This window comes from Lolium perenne, chromosome 7, assembly GCF_019359855.2.
Source record: "Lolium perenne isolate Kyuss_39 chromosome 7, Kyuss_2.0, whole genome shotgun sequence".
Classification (NCBI taxonomy): domain Eukaryota; kingdom Viridiplantae; phylum Streptophyta; class Magnoliopsida; order Poales; family Poaceae; genus Lolium; species Lolium perenne.
The window spans coordinates 78,031,105-78,050,931 of NC_067250.2; the positions used below are offsets into that span (position 1 = coordinate 78,031,105).

The window sequence follows — 19,827 nt, forward strand, 5'->3', positions numbered from 1 at the left end:
ATCAAGATTATGATAGCATGTCACTTCAGAAATTATCCTTGTTATCGTTTACCTACTCGAGGGCGAGTAGGAACTAAGCTTGGGGATGCTTGATACGTCTCCAACGTATCTATAATTTCTGATGTTCCATGCTAGTTTTATGACAATACCTACATGTTTTGCTCACACTTTATAACGATTTCATGCATTTTCCGGAACTAACCTATTAACAAGATGGCGAAGTGCCAGTTCCTGTTTTCTGGTGTTTTTGGTTCCAGAAAGGCTATTCGGACAATATTCTCGGAATTCGATGAAACAAAGGCCAAACATCTTATTTCACCGAGACGGACCAGGACACCGAAGGGGAGCCGGAGAGGAGGCCCAGGGCCCCCACCATAGGGTGGCGCGGCCTGGAGGGGGGCGCGCCAGCCTATGAGGAGGGAGCCCCCTGGCCCCTCCGACTCCGCCTCTTCGCCTATATAACCCCTTGTGACCTAAAAACTCGACAACAATTGACGAAACTCCAGAAAGAATCCAGGGACGCCGCCGCCATCGCGAAACTCCGTTTCGGGGGACAGAAGTCTCTGTTCCGGCACGCCGCCGGGACGGGGAATTGCCCCCGGGAGTCATCTCCATCGACACCACCGCCATCTTCATCGCTGTTGCTGTCTCCTATGATGAGGAGGGAGTAGTTCTCCCCCGAGGCTGAGGGCTCTACCGGTAGCTATGTGGTTCATCTCTCTCTCTCTCCCATGGTGTGATCTATATGTGATCATGAGCTTTGTATCACTATTAATCTATGTGCTACTCTAGTGATGTTATTAAAGTAGTCTATTCCTCCTCCATGATGTAAAGTTGATAGTGTGTGCATCATGTAGTACTTGCCGTAGGTTATGATTATAATCTCTTGTAGATTATGAAGTTAACTATTACTATGATAGTATTGATGCAATCTATTCCCCCTTTCATAGCTATTGTTGACAGTGTGTATGCTATGTTAGTACTCGGTCTAAATTGCAACGGTCTATTATGCACTCTAGAGGTTACTTTAATATGAACTCCGGATGTTGTGGAGCTTGTTTACTCCGGCTTGAGGTGTGCTTTTATAGCCCTACACAATGAATGGTGTTTGTTATCCAACAAGAGAGTGTGAGAAAGTAGCACAAGTGAAGAGAAGTTATTTATTTATGTGATCATTGTTGAGAGTGTCCACTAGTGAAAGTATGATCCCTATGCCTTGTTTCCAAATATCGAATCAACGTTTATTTACTGTTCTACTGCATGTTTACTTGCTGCCATATTTATTTCAGATTGTTATTACCACTCATATTCATCCATATCACTTGCATCTTACTATCTCTTCGCCGAACTAGTGCACCTATACATCTGATAAGTGTATTAGGTGTGTTGGGGACACAAGAGACTTCTTGTATCGTAATTGCAGGGTTGCTTGAGAGGGATATCTTTGACCTCTACCTCCCTGAGTTCGATAAACCTTGGGTGATTCACTTAAGGGAAACTTGCTGCTGTTCTACAAACCTCTGCTCTTGGAGGCCCAACACTGTCTACAGGAATAGAAGCGTGCGTAGACATCAATATGCGAATATCGTTAGTGCCCAACTAGTTGGAGGATTTGGATGTCTGGCGTCTTCAACCTTTGTACATTCCCATAAAACTTATGAGTTTATGTAGTATCACTAGATTATATTCTATCATCTTGCAATAAGGTCTTAGATATCACATATATCTCATACTTTACTTATTTCTGAAAACAAAATTTCCAGCTCCTTACTTTTCAAACGGATTTAACTTCAAGTTTCACGGAGACAAGATGATTTTAGGTACTAATTGAAATCATTGCTCTTTGAATCAGCAATGTGAGGTTTACTAAAAGTTTGCAATAGGACTTAATCCTTTCTTGATTCTTTAACAATACGGCACCAGTCCGTAAAGTTTCTTATCAGACTTAACAGTATTTCTATCTCAATTACAAGACTAGCGTATGGTGGATAACATATGCCAATTCTACAAAATTAATTCAAAATACTATTCAGACTTTGTTCATGATAATTAGTTCATGTTTTAATCTAACATATGCCAGTATTTCTATCTCAATTACAAGACTAGTTCATGACTTAATTGAAATCATTGCTCTTTGAATCAGCAATGTGAGGTTTACTAAAAGTTTGCAATAGGACTTAATCCTTTCTTGATTCTTTAACAATACGGTACCAGTCCGTAAAGTTTCTTATCAGACTTAACAGTATTTCTATCTCAATTACAAGATTAGCGCATGGTGGATAACATATGCCAATTCTACAAAATTAATTCAAAATACTATTCAGACTTTGTTCATGATAATTATTTCATGTTTTAATCTAATTACTAATGAACTCCCACTTAATACAACATCCCTCATAGTTGTTTAGTGGTACACGATCCATATCCACTACACCAAACCGATCATCACGTGAGATGATGTAGCTTCAATGGTGAACATCAACATGTTGATCATATCATCCATATGACTCGTGTTCAACCTTTCGGTTTCTTGTGTTCCGAGGCCATGTCTGTACATGCTAGGCTCGTCAAGCAAACCCAAGTATTTCCGCGTGTGCAACATGGCTTGCACCCGTTGTATGTGAACATAGAATCTATCACATCCGATCATCACGAGATGCTTCAAAACGACGAACTGTAGCAACGGTGCATACGAGGGGAGAACACTTTATTATCTTTATATTAATGTGAGGGATCATCTTATAATGCTACCGTCGCGGTCTAAGCAAGATAAGATGCATAAAGAATTAACATCACATGCAATTCATAATGTGATATGATATGACCCTTTTATCTTTGCGCCTTTGATCTTCATCTCCAAAGCACGGGCATGATCTCCATCATCGTCGGTGGTGCGTCAAGGTCCATGGCGCCGTCTTCATGGTTGTTCACCACATGTAGCAATTATTACAACTACTTTTAAATAATACTACTACATGAAATATAAAGACAACCATAAGGCTCCTGCCAGTTGCCACAATACAATAATGATCATCTCATACATATTCATCATCATATCATGGCCATATCACATCACCAAACCCTGCAAAAACAAGTTAGACGCCTCTAATTTGGTTTGCATATTTTACGTGGTTTAGGGTTTTCGAGTAAGATCCAATCTACCTACGAACATGAACCACAACGTTGATACTAGTGTTGTCACTTGAAATAGTAAATTGAATCTTAAATATGGTGAGAGAGACAAACACCCGCAAAGCCACTTATGCAATACAAGTTGCATGTCGAACGTGGAGCAAGTCTCATGAACGCGGTCATGTAAAGTTAGCCCGGGCCGCTTCATCCCACCACCCCGCAAGATGCAAAGTACACATAACAGGAGACAACAAAACATCAACGCCCACAAAACCATTGTGTTCTACTCGTGCAACCAATCTATGCATAGACACGGCTCTGATACCACTGATGGGATTCGTAGCATAGAAAACAAACAAAAACTTACCGCAAGAACGAATAACAAGCCAAGATCTAATCTAGTAGATGGTAGCAATAAGATGAAGATCCTGAGACTAACCCTCGAAGATTCCAATGCCTACGAGATTAGATCTCGTTGTTGATGTAGTCGATCACTTGCCGCTTTCAAAAGCGCGTAGAACATCTTGACGGTGCCACAGTCGGGCAGCACCTCCGTACTCAGTCACACATTTGGTGTTGATGATGACGTCCTTCTCCCCGTTCTAGCGGGCAGCGGATGTAGTAGATCCTCCTCGAAATCCCGACAGCACGACGGCGTGGTGTCGGTGGTGGAGATCTCCGGCAGGGCTTCGCCTAAGCACCGCGGGAGAAGATGCAGGAGGGGAGATGCTAGGGTTTGGGAGAGGGGGTGCTCTTGGGCGCCGGCCTTGGTGCCCCTTGGGTGGTGCGGCCAAGTGTTGTAGGCAGCCCCCTCCCTCTCCCTCTCTTTATATAGATGGAACCCCCAAGGGTTTGCCCAAAATCTGAATAAGTGTCCAACTCAAAAAACTTCCATATGGGTGAAACCTAGGGGAAGTGGGATTGCTCCCTTTCCTTCCCCTATGGCCGGCCATGGAGGTGGGGTCCACCATGGACTCCACCTTCCCCTTTGCCTGGACGGCTAGGGTTGGTGGAGTCCATCCGGAACTCCACCTTCCATGGTGATTTCTTCTGGAAGGTTCTAGAACATTTTAGCGCCTTCTATAAATGCACCGGATCATTTCCAAACTTGGAAAGTGACTTCCAAACTTGGACCATTCCGGAACTCCTCGTGATGTCCTGGATCCCATCCGAGACTCCGAACAACAATTGAACTCCATTCCATATTCCATATCTACTTATAACGACATCAAACCTTAAATGTGTAACCCTACGGTTCGAGAACTATGCGGACATGATCGAGACTCTTCTCCGATCAATAACTAATAGCGGGACTTGGAGATCCATAATAGCTCCCACATATTCAACGATGACTTCGTGAACCATACACATACGATACTGATTTCCTTTGTCACGCGATACTTACTTGTCCGGGGTTTGATCATCGGTATCTCCATACCTAGTTCAACCTCGTTACCGACAAGTACTCTTTACTCGTACCGTGATATGATATCCCTTGTGAACCAATCACATGCTTGCAAGCTAATCAGATATCATTCCACCGAGAGGGCCCAGAGTATATCTATCCGTCATTGGGATGGACAAATCCCACTCTTGATCCATATACCTCAACTCACACTTTCTGAATACTTAATCCCATCTTTATAACCACCCATTTACGCAATAGCATTTGATGTAATCAAAGCATCCTTCCGGTGTAAGTGATTTACATGATCTCATGGTCGAAGAACTAGGTAACTATGTATCGAAAGCCTATAGCAAGTTTGAACTTAATGACTTGATCTCATGCTATGCTTACTATGGGTGTGTCCATCACATCATTCACCTAATGATATGATATTGTTATTAATAAAATCCGATGTTCATGATCAGGAAACCATGATCATCTATTAATCAACAAGCTAGTTTAAATGAGAGGCTTACTAGGGACTCTGGTTGTTTACACAACACCCATGTATTAATGTTTACGGTTAATACAATCATAGTGTCAAATAGGGAAGAAAAAAAAATTAGGGTCAAATGGGGAAGTAGATTTTAATTGAGGGCCTAATAAGATATTCTCTCTTCTTACTTTCATGAGTGTTTATCATTATCTCTAGCTTTTTTTGTTCACTTTGTGTATCTTGTTGTGGATTTATCTCTTTAACATTTTGGATTGTGTCACCTAGCTTCAGTTTTGTTGTCTATGCACCACCTTCCCTGTGATCGATCATCCTCGTTCCTTGATCCCTCACAGTGGGAAGAAGGAACAAGTAGGATAGCAATGCGCCCTGCCACCGCCATAGGTGGCAGTAAGATGGGATTTATGGGGCTGCGGTGAGGATTTTGCCTCTAGTACGTGCGAAGAAGTATGTTCTGCTCTGGATCAACTCCCGATGGATATCATATGTCCACTGGTTATTTATTGAAACGAATGTTCACTGGTTCTGTATTCAAAGGAATGTTCACTGGTTTTTAACTTTTTATGGTAGAAAACCTCGTAGTAACTAACTGAGATCCCACTTATGCACACATTCTTTGGCATTACGCTTTACATAATTATAATTCCCATGTAATGTGACTATCAATAATATTTCGTTCAAAATTGGAAAGGAATTAACATAAAAAATAGCATACATTTCGCAATCATATGCATGCATAAGAACATCGGACTAGCGTAATCGATCTATGCGATGGTGACGGACTGGTAGATCTGCTGCATGGCTCCTCTGAAGCGGTCGATGTCAAGGGTGACGTTCTGGCCCTCGAGGAAGATCTCATACACTGGATCGAATCCTTTCTTGTGTATGGCTAAAGGGTCGGTGAAGACGACGTGGTCCCTCGGGTATACGTCCTTGAGAGTTGTCTCCTCCGCGGTAGCCTCGTACTCGACGTAACGGATCCCCATCTCTGGCACCGGAAGCCCTAGTTCGGTGAAGCAATTCCACCTCAACCCGCCCCACGGGATGATCTGCATCACCGTGCCGTTGTTGGGCAGGAACACCATGTTGGTGAGCCCGGCGCCGTGCACGCCCACCATCACGTCGCACGAGCTCACCACCTCGGCGAACTCGGCCATGTTCGCGACCATCTCCGGCCCCGCGGCCACCACCTCAAATCCGACCTCCGTGGCCGTCGCTATGGCCTCCGCCTCGTTGGTGAGCGACCTCGATTTCCGCCTCAGTACCATCACGAGACGGGGCCTCTGCCCGGAGCTCCGGTTCGCGGGGGTCGTCCATGCGCGCTTCAGCGAGTAGGCCGACCGGAGGAAGTCCCGAAAGTCCGTCATCGTGTAGCCCTTTCTGGAGAGCGCAGGGATTATCCTTAGCTCCGCGTGGCCCTCGACGCCGACGCGCGCCGAAGGGAAGCAGCGCACGGTTTCGTCGGCGTCGAAGTCGATGACCGGGTAGACGGAGAGCGCGGCGAGGATGTGCCGAAACTGGGTGATCCACTTGTGCTTGTAGTCGGTGGCCACGAGCTGGACCTGGCCATCGTACTCCCGCGCCGTGTTGAAGAGGGGGATGACGATGTCGGTCATGGAGTGGAAGAAGTTTCTGCTGTAGGCGCCGGTGGAGAAGACCACGACGGGGACGTCGTGCCTCACCGTGCACCGTGGCGGGGCGGCGGCCGCGGCGCCTGAGTGGATGGTCACCTCCCGGACCGTCAGCATTGACCATTTCTCCCACTTGCGCGGGTACGGGCGGATCACGACCGTCCCATTCTCCGGCCGGTAGCTGTCATCGGAGACAGCGACCACGTAGAAGCTGCCGGATTTGCCGTGCATGCGGACGTCGCCTTCCATGGCGCAGGTGTTCATGCGCTTGCTGCTGAAGTTGCAGCTCAACTTGCTTCTTGGTGCTGCCACATCTGCGTATGTCCAAACAAGAATAATTAAAATGTTTTCTCGGCGCCTTGCCCTACCAAAGCCATAGAGCGCCCGCAACCAAAACGTGTTGACTTGCATTTTGTAGCTACCTGAACTTCTCAAAGAACCATCTATTGCCGCTTTCATTGCGAGAGAGTCCTTTTCGTGTTTGAGATCTGCAATCGATCAATATCAGCTTTGGTATCAACACGCATGAATTTTTTCAAGAAATCTAATCTCTTGTTAGAAATCTTGTATGAAATTGTAGTATAGAAAAAGAATCCATTCGAGTTTTGTAGGGTTCAATCTTTTGAATAACACGACCTCTATAGGAATAATTCCTATGGGTAAGAATCCAACACAATTTCTTTGCCAATCTTTTGAATCAACAAGCCATTTTTACCTTGAACCTATTTAACTCAAATTGAAAATATAGATGTAGGTAATGCAAGCACATGTCTTAAATTCAGTAACTACTTGGATATGCCATGCAAGTGTGGTACCTAAAAACAATAACCAAAACTTCAAATTTGCATCCACCTAATACAAATGGTAGATCCTGTAAATTCAAGGCAAGTTTAAATCCAACGGAAAAAAGTTCAAAAAAATATAAAAAATAAAAACTTATGCATGGAGTCATCCTATCTTTTTCGATAAAAAAAAAGTTCAAAAAAATATAAAAAATAGAAACTTATGCATGGAGTCATCCTATCTATACTCATATATAGTGTACCAGGTTTAAATATTTGAATCATAAGCATGAGAAGCAATTCGAACCGTTGATAACATATCAATCATACCGTAACTATTCATTTAGCCAATGCTAGTATATATAGTTCACATCTATAAGAAATGATTAAGCGCAATACTAGTATGACCCTCATCATGGTCAGAAGTTAATTTTTCTTTTGTTGATTACTTCGATCTGCTGAGTGCTGACTGCTGACTCTATTTCATTTAATTTAGTATTAGGTTTCTTGGTAGATCCACCGACCCGACTCTTGACTGTTGTCACATGCGATGCACTGCACATTCGTTAGACACTTAGACTCTTGAACATGCTATTTTAACCTCGGATCTTGCAGAAGGCCAGCCATTGTTTACCTTTGATCGCATCGATGCTATGGCCGGCGATCTCGTCACTTAATGCATGAGATCGTGGTGCTTCGGTGGCTGAATCTGAATTCGATGAAGGACCAGATGGCATATACTTGTTAACGCCAATAGATGTTTTATTAGAGAACTGAAAATTCCTAGATCCTAAGCAAAACATTACTGTGGGATTACCAGGTGTCTTCGGCGTAGGATCCGCATCTTTTAACTTGGCCACGTCAACTAGCTGCTGCCCCTGCCATACTCTTTCACAGTCTAACCCTGGGACAAAGAAAGAGGATTGCTCATTCGCAAAAAAAAAAAAAAAAAAAAAAAGAAAGAGGATTGCCTGAATTTCAGTTTAGAAGTACACATGCATAGCTAGCTAGCCTGCTGGCGCCGTTAAAACCAGCCGTTAATAATGTTCACGATCATCTATAGGGATAACAAATCTAGGCTGGGTCGCCTCAAGACGAAACCTTGCTAACAGTTTCATCTGAAACTTGGGTAACGATGGTCTCTTTAACTGCAAAACATGGAACGCAGGTCACGTTCCAGGGTAGTTCTATCGTGGTCACAAATATGTATTACTATTGAAACAAAACAAAAAATACAGTATGCACCACTCAGTTCTCTCTTTTATAAATTCTGAAAAAACAAATGAACAACACGCTCTCGAGAGACATTTTTTTCGAAAAGGGGATAGCACCCCAGCCTCTGCATCATGATGATGCACACGGCCTTTATTTATAAATTTGAACCAAAATAGTATGAACAACACGCTCTCGAGAGACATGTTGCAGAACGAATTAAAACACAAAACCGGTTCTAGGCAGGTACGCTTAGAGCATCACCAAATGTTGAACCCGATCGAGCTTGTCAATCTCAGAGTGTGAGATTAGTCATAACTATATATTGACATGTACAAACAAAATGAAATATTTGTGTCGTTTAGGGCCTGTTTGGTTCCCAGCCACACTTTGTCAAGCCTAATTTTAGTAAGTGTGGCAGCCACAAAAGTGCGGCTAGGATTTTGGAAGCCATAAAGTGTGGTAAAAGTTGGCAAAAAAAGCACTCTATGACAAGTAGGCCATATACATAGTGAAGTGTGGCAGCTCTAAAGTATGGCAAGAACCAAACACATGCCAAATTGCCAAACTTTGGCTTGACAAAGTGTGGCTGAAAACCAAACAGACCCTTAGTTCTTCTCAAATCCAAATGCTCAAGCTTAATGTTGTCTGACAAAAGAGCCAAGCTCATGGCAACTGTTCAACAAATATGTTAACAGTTAACTCCATAATAGTCACTGCTCAATTTGTATGGACCAAGCTTCTGACGAATACTAGATGTATACATCTATATGGATCTAACCCACGCTCTCGCGAAGCTTCTTGGCAAGACGGCACACCTATCTGGAACTTGGATTCGTGACACCGATAAAACTAAGAACGGCAAGCGAAAATATGAATGATGAACTTAAACGAACGTACAGAACTACAGATAGGAACACACCTGAAACCAAAACGTACAACAAACTGTCGAACGAAGGGAGTTGTTCAATTCAGAAGACTTACGGGGAGTAACCTGCAGCAGGCAATCGGTCTTGAGCAGGACGAGGACGAGCAGCGGAACCAGAAGCCACGCCGCCACCGCTCCTCCGCAGCGAGGCTTCTTGCTGCTCTCATTCCGCCGGGCCTTCATCTCGCATCCGGTTTCTCTTGCAACAGCTTGATCGCTTGCTCTGTAGCTCCAGTGCAAGAGTTCTCAGCAGGTTGACCCTAAGCTAGCCAGGCAAGTGAAGTATCCTAGTATGGCCGGAGGTGGCGTTTTGGCTCATAGGAGCAAATGCTCCCATTATACAAAATAATTAAAAAATAATTTTTAATATGTCAAAAAAAAATTGACATAAATTTTTTGGTGTACATCAGGACATTCTATGTTCATGCACAAGTTTTCGTGAAAAAATAACATTTTATGTGATGTGTACAAAAAAGACAAAAAAATACACTGTACCTAGTCGTATAATAGCATCAAAATTTGTCTTTTTTACAGGAGTCACAAAAATATTTTTCTTTTTTTGAAAATTTGTGTACCAACACAAAATGTCAAGATGTACATGTACAAATTTAGTTTCGAATTTTTTGACACTTCGAAATGTGGATTCACATAATGGGAGCAAATGCTCCTATGAGCCAAAGTGCATTTCCCAGTATGGCCTCCTATTGAAGTGAGCTATAATGCGCGATCCTAGTTAAATAATCCATGGCCACTCTCATCCCAATGTCGTTGGGCTGACTTTTCGGTGTCATTAGATCCGATGCACATGCAAGTGAACCACCCTAATGAAATCATTGCGCTGATCGAACAAGGAGCCCGACTAAGTCATACTGTACTCGTGTAATGTTTCTATAGGCTCTGCACTTTTACTTACACTGCCTTCAAGGTTTAGTCAAAATCAAACATTATAAAATTTGATTAAAAGGTTTGAAAAATATCAATATTTACAAGATAAAATCAATAGTTTTAGAATCGTCATCAATTATATTCTAGTACTATATACATTTGGTATTCTGAATATTGATATTTTATCTTATATTGTTGGTCAAACTTTATTAATTTTGATTTTGACTAAACCTAAAGTGCGAGGTAAATAAAAGTGGAGGGAGTACTACTCAGTCCGTTCCAAAATTTAAGCAATTCTCTCAAGTCAAGTTTATCAAATTTGGTCAGGTTTATTCGTCTATCATCTATCTATTACTTCATCTATAAGGCTAGATGACCAATTTGCTTGGACCAAGAAGGTCAATTACCCACTCCCATTAATTAATTTATGCATCAATAGTTTTCACATGCATGAAAGAATAGAGAGGAAACAACATGCATTGCCGCGTTGAGAGAACGGAGAGAAATTACATTATTTAGTCATGGGAATTAAGATAACTAGATGATTCCCCGCGCTTTGCTGCGGAAATATCCATGTATATGTAGCTAATCGCATTGTTGGAAAGAATTCACGTGAAAGGCCATAGAAAAGGGGGCGTCTCATGTAAATATGCGAACCTTTTACCAGGACATGGGATTAGTTTTGTGGCAACGTCAACATGTATTTTTATTTGAAAGGAAGGGCATGTATTATGTGCGAATGCCCACATGCTGTTTTTTGTTTAATAACTAATTTGACTTTAAGAAAAGATTATATGAAAATCTCCTTACATCTGTAAAATTATCCATATTCTAACTATTCATAAATTTTAAGATAATATGCAGAATTATATATAAATATTATTTAAAGAATAATAGGTAGTATGCTTGCGTGTATAGCTGCATTCCTAGTTATAATTCATTTGTTGGCATCAAGCTATCGACTGCACACGCACCAAAGCCAAAACTCATGATCCCAGGCTCACTGCGAGCAAAAATTTATTTTCCACAGTAGGGTAATATCATCATTAAATATATCTGTTCCATTTCGAAAAAAATTAAATATATCTGCTGAGTTTTCGCAAAAAAAGGAGCTGTTGACTGCTTCGTTTCTTCTGAGAATTATTTGTTGGATGAACGCCTACATGCGCCTGTAAGAAATCCTTGTTACTAAAGAAAAAGGTCATAGAGGACTTGAACCTTACTAAATCAGGTTAGTAATTTGATAACAACTGGAAAGAGGGTAACCTCCATGGATGAACTCTGCTGATGGGGTGAGAGGGACTCACGTCACTCACCTATCTGTGGTCAGTATGCAATTGAGGCATGGATCTTGCATATGCCATCCATAAAAACACTTCATTACGAATATTTGTTGGCTGCCAGAGATCTTAAACTATCTTCTCTGTAGAGTGTAGACACATAATATCTGGAGAATTTCAAGGTAGCTGTGGTGGGTGTGTTGTATCAAACCGTTGCTGCCGTTGGGGCTATATATAGCCGGGTCTTTGGCCTACTGTTTAAGAATTTCAAGGTAAAAACAGTAAATTCATTCATATGGAAAATACCAAATAAGATCAAAGCAACAATCGAAGGAGCAAGGAGATGATGGAGTTGAGTCTCCCTCCATGACTCACCGAGTTGATCCACGCGCCTGGACAAACAAATGGTGTTGAAAGGGTCCAGAAGAGAGTTCAACCTGGAAACAAAAGCGAGCTCACACGGAGGAGAGATGCCAGGGAAGAGGTAGAAGATTACTCACGGCGACGATATAGTGGCTAGTCCCGACTTCCGCGGAAACAAAGTGACACATAACCATGTCTTTAAAGGGCAGCATCTATTGCCAGCCCTCCATCGGTTATTGTAGCATTTGCTTCCTGGAGTAGATGAAGAGATATACATGCGTGGAACAGACTGTAGAAGTTTCATCAGTTTTCCTTTAAAATTTAGTGTATGGAGAAGATAGTGGGGTAGATTAAAATTCAAGAGAGATAATTAAATGGACCCCATGATGGAAGATAAAGAAGTGAAGATTTATAGTGTTTTTTCTTCTGAAAAATTATTGTGTGGTTACGACTTGACACATCAGCATTTTTTTGATGAGGTGGAAGCTTAATGATGTGGCATGCTTGCATGTTGAGAGAAATTACTTAGTGGGTTGTTCCTATTTAGATATTATAGATAAATGAAAGAAGTTTCATAATCCATAGCAATCTAAAGAGGCTCTCCAGACTTGTAGTTCTTAACGAAGGGATGAAGGGGCCATATAGTAAAAGCCATATATGAACGTAAAAAGGAGACAAGCAAGAAAATCACCAAAAATTAATCTTGCACCAATATAATTACGACTATTAATTTTTATAATCCGGTATATTTCCAAACAAACAATTCTCAGCACTACTCCCTCCGAGAGTGGTTATAAAGCCGGCGCGGATCCTTTCGTGGAATAAAAGTCAACCAATGGCAAGCCTCATGCCATAATCCTCCCTCGTTTTTCGTGGAGGAGTTAAATGCAAAGAAGAGTCAATTTCGGAAGGTCAATGAAGAATAACACCCCACGCCTCAAGATGGATGGTCATTTCGGACCGGCCATTTTCATTGGCTATCTTAGTGGCAGTCAAGAAGTTTTGTCAATGGTATGTGTTAGCGCTGATAGTCCCACTCTCTGACCATTAATTTCTTATCAGGAGATGTCGAAATTCATAACTAGATGAAGGAGCATTCGGTCGTGCTTGCCTAGTGTACCGTTAATCCTGCTAGTGTAGAGAAATTTTGGCCTCTCATAGGAGCCCTTTCTTATTATCCCCTTTCTTCAATTTCTTCCCTCTTCTCCTCTTAGAATTTTGGCATCTCTCAATCAACGGCGGCTAGGGTTCCAGTGACTTTCTCATCTGGCCCGTGAGTGGGTGGAAACATTTAGGATTCGGCTGAGTTGCTCATCTCCCGTGCAAGATGTGTTTCCGATGAGTAGGATGTTGTCTTAAAGCTTCCACTCACTTCGGAGCATCGAGATTTCAGCCCATATCTATCCATCCAATAGGTGGGTTGAGACCTACATTTTCAAGGTGTTGCACACCATTAAGAATTGTATATATATCTTGGATCGGTTTCCCTTCTTTGAGGAAGGGTACATGTACGTATTTGTATGGACACCACTACCACTCAGGTGTGGTGAGAGAGCACCTACACACCTTAGTACATGCTACGATGGGACGAAATGACCTTAGCCCGACTAAGACACCGTGTGTGCACGTACATGTCATGGGGTCGAGTTGTTGTCACTGATGTCAACTCGTGGTCTTGAGGTGACTCGGGGCACGGATGTCAGGCCGGATTGGGTGAGACAAGACCCAACCCTAACACGGACTTGGGACGTGTGGTCAGCTGGGTTCCACTAATGTCTTCAAATGGCTGCCCTAACGGGGCTTGGCTTGTCTGTCGACTAAGCGGACTTAAGCCGGTTCAAGAGTGCATTTTGAAAAGTGTTTTTCCTTATATTTTTGCATAACTAATGTTAGGATTTTGACATTTACCTCACTCGTGAGTACCTATTCTGCTTGTTTCACAATGATCTTAGAAATAAAATGATGGACAAATCAATTAAAGAGAATATTTTTGGGCATAAATATGATTATTGGATGCAATAAATATCTTCCAAACATTTACACACACTTGGGGATCAAGCAAAAAAAGAGAAATCATGAATAGACAATCACGGGAGCGTTAACGACCCCTCCTATGGTCGTCCCCGGGGGATAATGGTGACGTCATAAATATTCATGATTTGGTCTGTGCTTAGCACTTAATAATCTGTCATAACTAGCGCGACTGGAATGGTTGGGTTGGACATTAGTATGTAGATAACCAGCGCGACTGGAGTCTATAGTACATAAGGACACATAGCTCACAAGAATCTAATCTAATTGGTTATGTACAATTGTGCTTATTATTATCTTTTATACCATTCATGTAGCACAACTGCAGGTGAAACCTTAGCCCTGGCCTATTTCCATCCATTGATTCACAAACCCCAAGTAAACTGAAATGTCTGGTGATACGAAGATTTCACAAGTCAGCAAGGTCTTGCTTGAGTAAATCACCACATCTGTCTTAAGATTTCCGGAGGATCGATAAATCTATGTCTTCTAGGGAAAAGAAGCTATACTACATTTGGTATTCCGGATTGAATGTATCAGTATGCATTGGTCTACTCCTATTTGTTGTGATTTGTTCACATATAAGATACCAATGCATAATGAGGAAGTTAAACTTCATTATTGCATGTTTTATGCTTGGTATCGCTATATATCATGTTCTACCTTGATTCTTACTTATATTTGTTTGAGCACACCATGGGGTCCATGAATTTTGTAATGGGGGTCTTCCCAAGTAATAAGAGGAGGAGCAAAGATCAAACATTGCCCTCCTAATATTTGGACCTCCCAAAGATTTAAAAAAAAGCCATGCTACAAAAAAGCACTTTACATGGTGCTAGCGGAGAAGGTCATCAAGCCGAGATCGGTGGAATAGCTATGATGGTTGGATATTTTGTTGAGGTGGAATTGGCTTGGCGGTTCGTGACTTGTAACAACGACTGGTATGTGGGGGTGACTGCACAGGAGAAGTTCAGAGTCTTATCTTTCAGGGTGAAAATTCAAGGTCTGGCCTTAATTGGTTGTGACTGGCAATGTTCTTGTTGAAGGCATTGTTTTGAGAGAGATGACTTTCTTCAGTGTGAAAACTTAAGATCTATGATCGGGCGATGACAACGTTTGTGCACTGTGTCCTTCTTGGAGGCGTCGTTTATGGAGAAGCTGAGCTTCTAGTGTTTTCTTGGTGGTGTCAGTATTGTTGCTTCAAGTTGTGGATCTCTGTAGCAGGACCTTTCTTTTCTGTAATTCTTTTTCTCTTTTTTGGCTGTGTGCCTCCTTTATGTTATTAGGGCATGATGTTGTTGCAGAGTCTGGGTATAATTGGTATCTCAGCGATATTAATATATGCTCTTTATCGGAAAAAAAAAACAAAAAAGCACTTTACAGGGGAAACCTGGTTATTTTATTTTAATGTACCTTGTTAGATTTATTTGAGTTAAGTCTATGTAAGTTTTAGGGAGTCAAAATAAACTTCAAAGCCTAACCCATGTGGATAACAAAATATTAATACAATTGCATGACTTGCAGTTCTCTGCTATTCCCGCTCGCTGTAAAAAAATCTTTCAAAATCCAAGAACCTCGTTACACATGCTACAATTTTTTAATGTAAAGTCATTTTCTAGTCCGATGTATTCTCGTAAATTTTCTGAATTTTCTAAGTAGAATTTCAAAAAAATTCTTGCATAAATTGTTGTTTTGAAAAAATTCTGCATTTAGTTGTTTGACTGACTTGTTATGAGCCTACTATATATGATTCTTCTTGAATCCTTTGGTCAATTGAATTGTTGGAAAGTTAAATAAATCTCTAAACATGTGGAACCAGATAAATTTGGATGTCTTATGAACAACATGCTATTTATCTTAATGCTACTAACCACCCAGAAAAGAGCGAGAGAAGTTTTTGTGGTGAGGTTTTTTTTCAAAAGAAATAAAAGCCAAACCAAATCAAGGTTAATCCAAGAATGGTTCAAACCATAAGCTTGGGATGCCCAAGGCATCCCTCGTACTTCAACACAAATTTTCAAACTGTAGCTAGGTGGAAGAAAAATGTGTTTGCTTCTAGTCATGTGTTTAATTGGCGTTTCGCCTTGGCTAATTAATTCCCACATGACATGACTACCAATAATCTTAACCTGAACATTGGAGAGGACACAATAAAAAAAATAGAGCATAAATTACACAATGATGCATGCATATAATCTCAAAAAAAGAAAAGAAACATGAGGGCCGGCATCTATGAGATGGTGACGAACTGGTAGATCTGCCGCATGACCCCTGTAAAGCGGCCGATGTCAATGGTGACATTCTGGCCTTCGAGGAAGATCGACCACATCTTGCCGAACCCCTCATTGTGTATGGCTAAAGGGTTGGTGAAGACGGCGTGGTCCCTCGGGTACACGTCCTTGAGCGTCGTCTCGTCGGCCGTCACCTCATACTCGACGTACCGGAGCCCCATGTCCGGTAGCGGATCCCGGAAGGCGGACCAGCACGCCCACTTCATCTCGCCCCACGGCACGATCTGCACCACCGTGGCGCTGCGCGGGAGGAACACCAGGTTGGTCAGCCCGGCGCCGTGCACACCCACCATCACATCGCACGAGTTCACCACCTCCGCGAACTGGGCCATGTTCTTCACCACCTCCGGCCCCGCGACCACCACCTCGAACCCAACGTCCCTCGCCGCCGCCAGGGCGTCCTCCTCGTTGGTGAGCGCCCTCGACTTCCGGCGCTGCATCATGAGAAGACGAGGCCGCTGCCCGGAGCTCCGGTTCGCCGGGGTCGCCCACGCGCGCTTCAGCGAGTAGGCCGATTGGAGGAAGTCCTGGAAGTCCTTCATCGTGTAGCCCTTGCGAGACAGGGCCGGGATGATCCCTAGCTCCTTGTGGCTCTCGATGCCGACGCGCACCGCCGGGAAGCAGCGGACGGCGTCGTCGGCGTCGAAGTCGATGACCGGGAAGTCAGAGAGCTTGCCGAGGAAGTGCCGAAGCTTGAAGATCGTCGTGCGGTCGTAGTCGGTGACGAGGAGCTGGACGTGGCCGTCGTACTCCCGTGCCGTGTTGAAGAGGGGGATGACGAGGTCGGTCATGGTGTGGAAGAAGTTGTAGCTGTAGCCACCGGTGGAGAATACCACCGCCGGGACGGCGTGCGTCACCGTGCACTGTGGCGGGGCGGTGTCGTCCGTGGTGACTCTCACCTCTCGGACCATCTGCATCGTAGTACTTATCTCCCACTTGCGCGAGTATGGGCGGATGGTGACCGTCCCGTTCTCCGGCCGGTAGCTGTCGTTGGAGGCAGCGACCACGTAGACGGTGGCGGATTTGCCGTGCACACGGATGTCGCCGTCCATGGCGCAGACGTCCATGCGCTCGCTGCTGAAGTTGCAGCTTAACTTGCTGCTTCTTGGTGTTGCCACATCTGCGTATGTCCACACGAGAATAATTAAACGTTTTATCCTTGCCTGGCGCTACAAATGCCAGAGCGCCCGCAGCCAGATCGTGCTTGACTATGCGCTTTGTAGTTACCTGAATTTCGCAAAGAACCATCCACTTCCCCGTTCATGGCAAGAATATTCTTTTCATCTTTCTGATCTGCAACAGATTACAGTTGAACAATATCAGCTTTTGCAAACTCTCAACTGCATACCTAACAATCACACTGTAACAAAAAAATAACCGAATAGTTTATTCAGTAAGAAACGAGATATTCAGGGTAATATTAGACAGTCATGTGCACAGAACGCTTGAGTCGACTATTGTGTCTGAAGTCAAGAACGGCCACTAGTGGCGGGAATCTCAAGTTCTGATTAGTACTTCGACCTGTTGACTCCATTTCATTTTATTTACGGCAGTGGATCCGCTGACACTTGACTATAGTTGTAGGCGTGAGTAGCACGTGCGATCCATTACGCATTTGTCAGACAGATAGATTCTTGAACAGCCTATTTTAACCTCCGGCGATTCTGCAGAAGGCCGGCCATTAATTACCTTTGATCCCATCGACGCCATGGCTGGCGATCTCGTCGCTTGATGCAGGAGATGGTGGTGCTTCGGCGACCGAATCTGAATCGAATGAAAAACCACATGGCATGTAATATTGTTAACGTCAATCGATGATTAGTTACAGAACCGAAGCTTCCTACTATATCCTAAGCTAAGTATGAGATTACCAGTTGTCTTCGGCAAACGTTCCGCGTCTTTGAACTTGGTTGCTTCAACTAGTTGTTGCTGCTGCTGCCATATTTTTTCACGCTCTAAACCTGGGACAAAGAAAGACGTGGCGGTGAAGTTAAGAGAGAATTCCCAGGATTTCAGCTTAGGCATGCCGTTAATATTTTTCACGGTCATCTATGAAGCCAGGCTCACCTGAAGACGAAACTTTCGAACGCAGCTCATGTTCACTAACCGTTTCAACTGAAACTTGGGTTACGATGGTCTCTCTAACTGCAAAACATGGAGAATGAATTAACACATAAACTGATTTCTCGACAGGTACCCTTAAAGTATCACTAAATGTTGATAGGGACCGATCTTGTCAATCTCAGTGTGGGATCAATCTCATAACTATTCATTGGCATGCACCAAGCGAGCTCTTAGAAATTTTTACTGTTAAAGTCGAATCCAATTCAAAAGCTCAAGCTTACTTTTCTGAAGAAAAAAAAAGGGTCCAGCTCATGCGAAAATACACATCAGTTGTTACTGGTCAAATTTTATGGACCAACATTTTGAAGAACGGTTTCAACACTGGATTTAAATATTAATATTGATTCAAACCCACACTTGGAGAGCTGCATGGCATGGCAAACGGCCTGGCCCCTTACATATGCCATACCGGTAAAACTGAGAGCAGCAGGAAACAAAAAATGAATGATGAAGATGAACCAACATACAAACATGCATGTACACTTCAAACTAAAACGTTAACCAAAACCTGAAGCTAAGAAATTTGTACAATTCGGGAGACTTACGGCGAGCGAGCTGCGGCAGGGAATCAGTCTTGAGCACGATGAGAACGAGCAGCGGAACCAGAAGCCACGCCGCCGCTGCTCCCCCGCAACGAGGTTTCTTGCTGCTCTCGTTCCTCCGGGCCTTCATCTCGCATCCGGTTTCTCTTGCAACAGCTTGATCGCTACCTCTAAAGCAAGATCTTCTCAGCTGCAGGTCACTCTTGCCTAAGCTAGCCAGCTTGTTAGCGTCGGAGTTCTTCTCTCTTTATTGTAAGAGTGCTGCGTCTGAACTCTTACAAGTGAGCTGTGTCTGAACTCTTACAAGTGAAGCAATACTAGTAGGAGACAGGAGTATGATCTCCTATCGAAACGAGCTTTCATGAGCGAGGCTAGTTTAATCCATGGCTCCTCTCGTAACCACATTGTCTTTGGTTGACTTGCAGCGTCATTAAATCCGATGCACATGCATTGCACGCTAATGGCATCATTGCGTCGGTGGAATGAAATGCCCATTTCTAGTGTGTAGTGCATTTGATATAGTCCCTTCATTCCACATGTAAGGGCTTCCAGTATTGTAGTGTATCTCGAATTTGCTAAGAACTAGAGTTAGTGCTCAATCAAGTACGGCACCGTTCAATTACATCGTGATTCGTGCATGTTGGATGCAAGTTGGCTTGCAACTAAGTTTTTTCAATTGCAAGTGGGGTTGCAGTTAAGTTTTTTTTCAGTCGCAAGTGGGAATG

The 19,827-nt window shown here is 43.1% G+C and overlaps 2 protein-coding genes across 2 annotated transcripts; both read right to left on the reverse strand.

Annotated features, from left to right (window-relative positions):
• Window positions 1-5,665: 5,665 nt before the first annotated feature.
• On the reverse strand, window positions 5,666-9,847 carry LOC127316960 (alpha-1,3-arabinosyltransferase XAT3). The gene is made up of 5 exons (XM_051347449.2): window positions 9,643-9,847; window positions 8,264-8,350; window positions 8,081-8,155; window positions 7,087-7,152; window positions 5,666-6,978 (listed from the first exon to the last, which is right to left on the reverse strand). Exons 1-5 carry the CDS (start codon window positions 9,767-9,769, stop codon window positions 5,798-5,800), a joined length of 1,536 nt encoding a protein of 511 aa, XP_051203409.1. The 5' UTR covers window positions 9,770-9,847; the 3' UTR covers window positions 5,666-5,797.
• A 6,362-nt stretch (window positions 9,848-16,209) lies between these two features.
• LOC127316959 (beta-1,2-xylosyltransferase XYXT1) lies at window positions 16,210-19,548 on the reverse strand. The gene is made up of 6 exons (XM_051347448.2): window positions 19,106-19,548; window positions 18,504-18,581; window positions 18,308-18,397; window positions 18,126-18,200; window positions 17,664-17,729; window positions 16,210-17,556 (listed from the first exon to the last, which is right to left on the reverse strand). Exons 1-6 carry the CDS (start codon window positions 19,230-19,232, stop codon window positions 16,376-16,378), a joined length of 1,617 nt encoding a protein of 538 aa, XP_051203408.1. The 5' UTR covers window positions 19,233-19,548; the 3' UTR covers window positions 16,210-16,375.
• Between the last annotated feature and the right edge of the window lie 279 nt (window positions 19,549-19,827).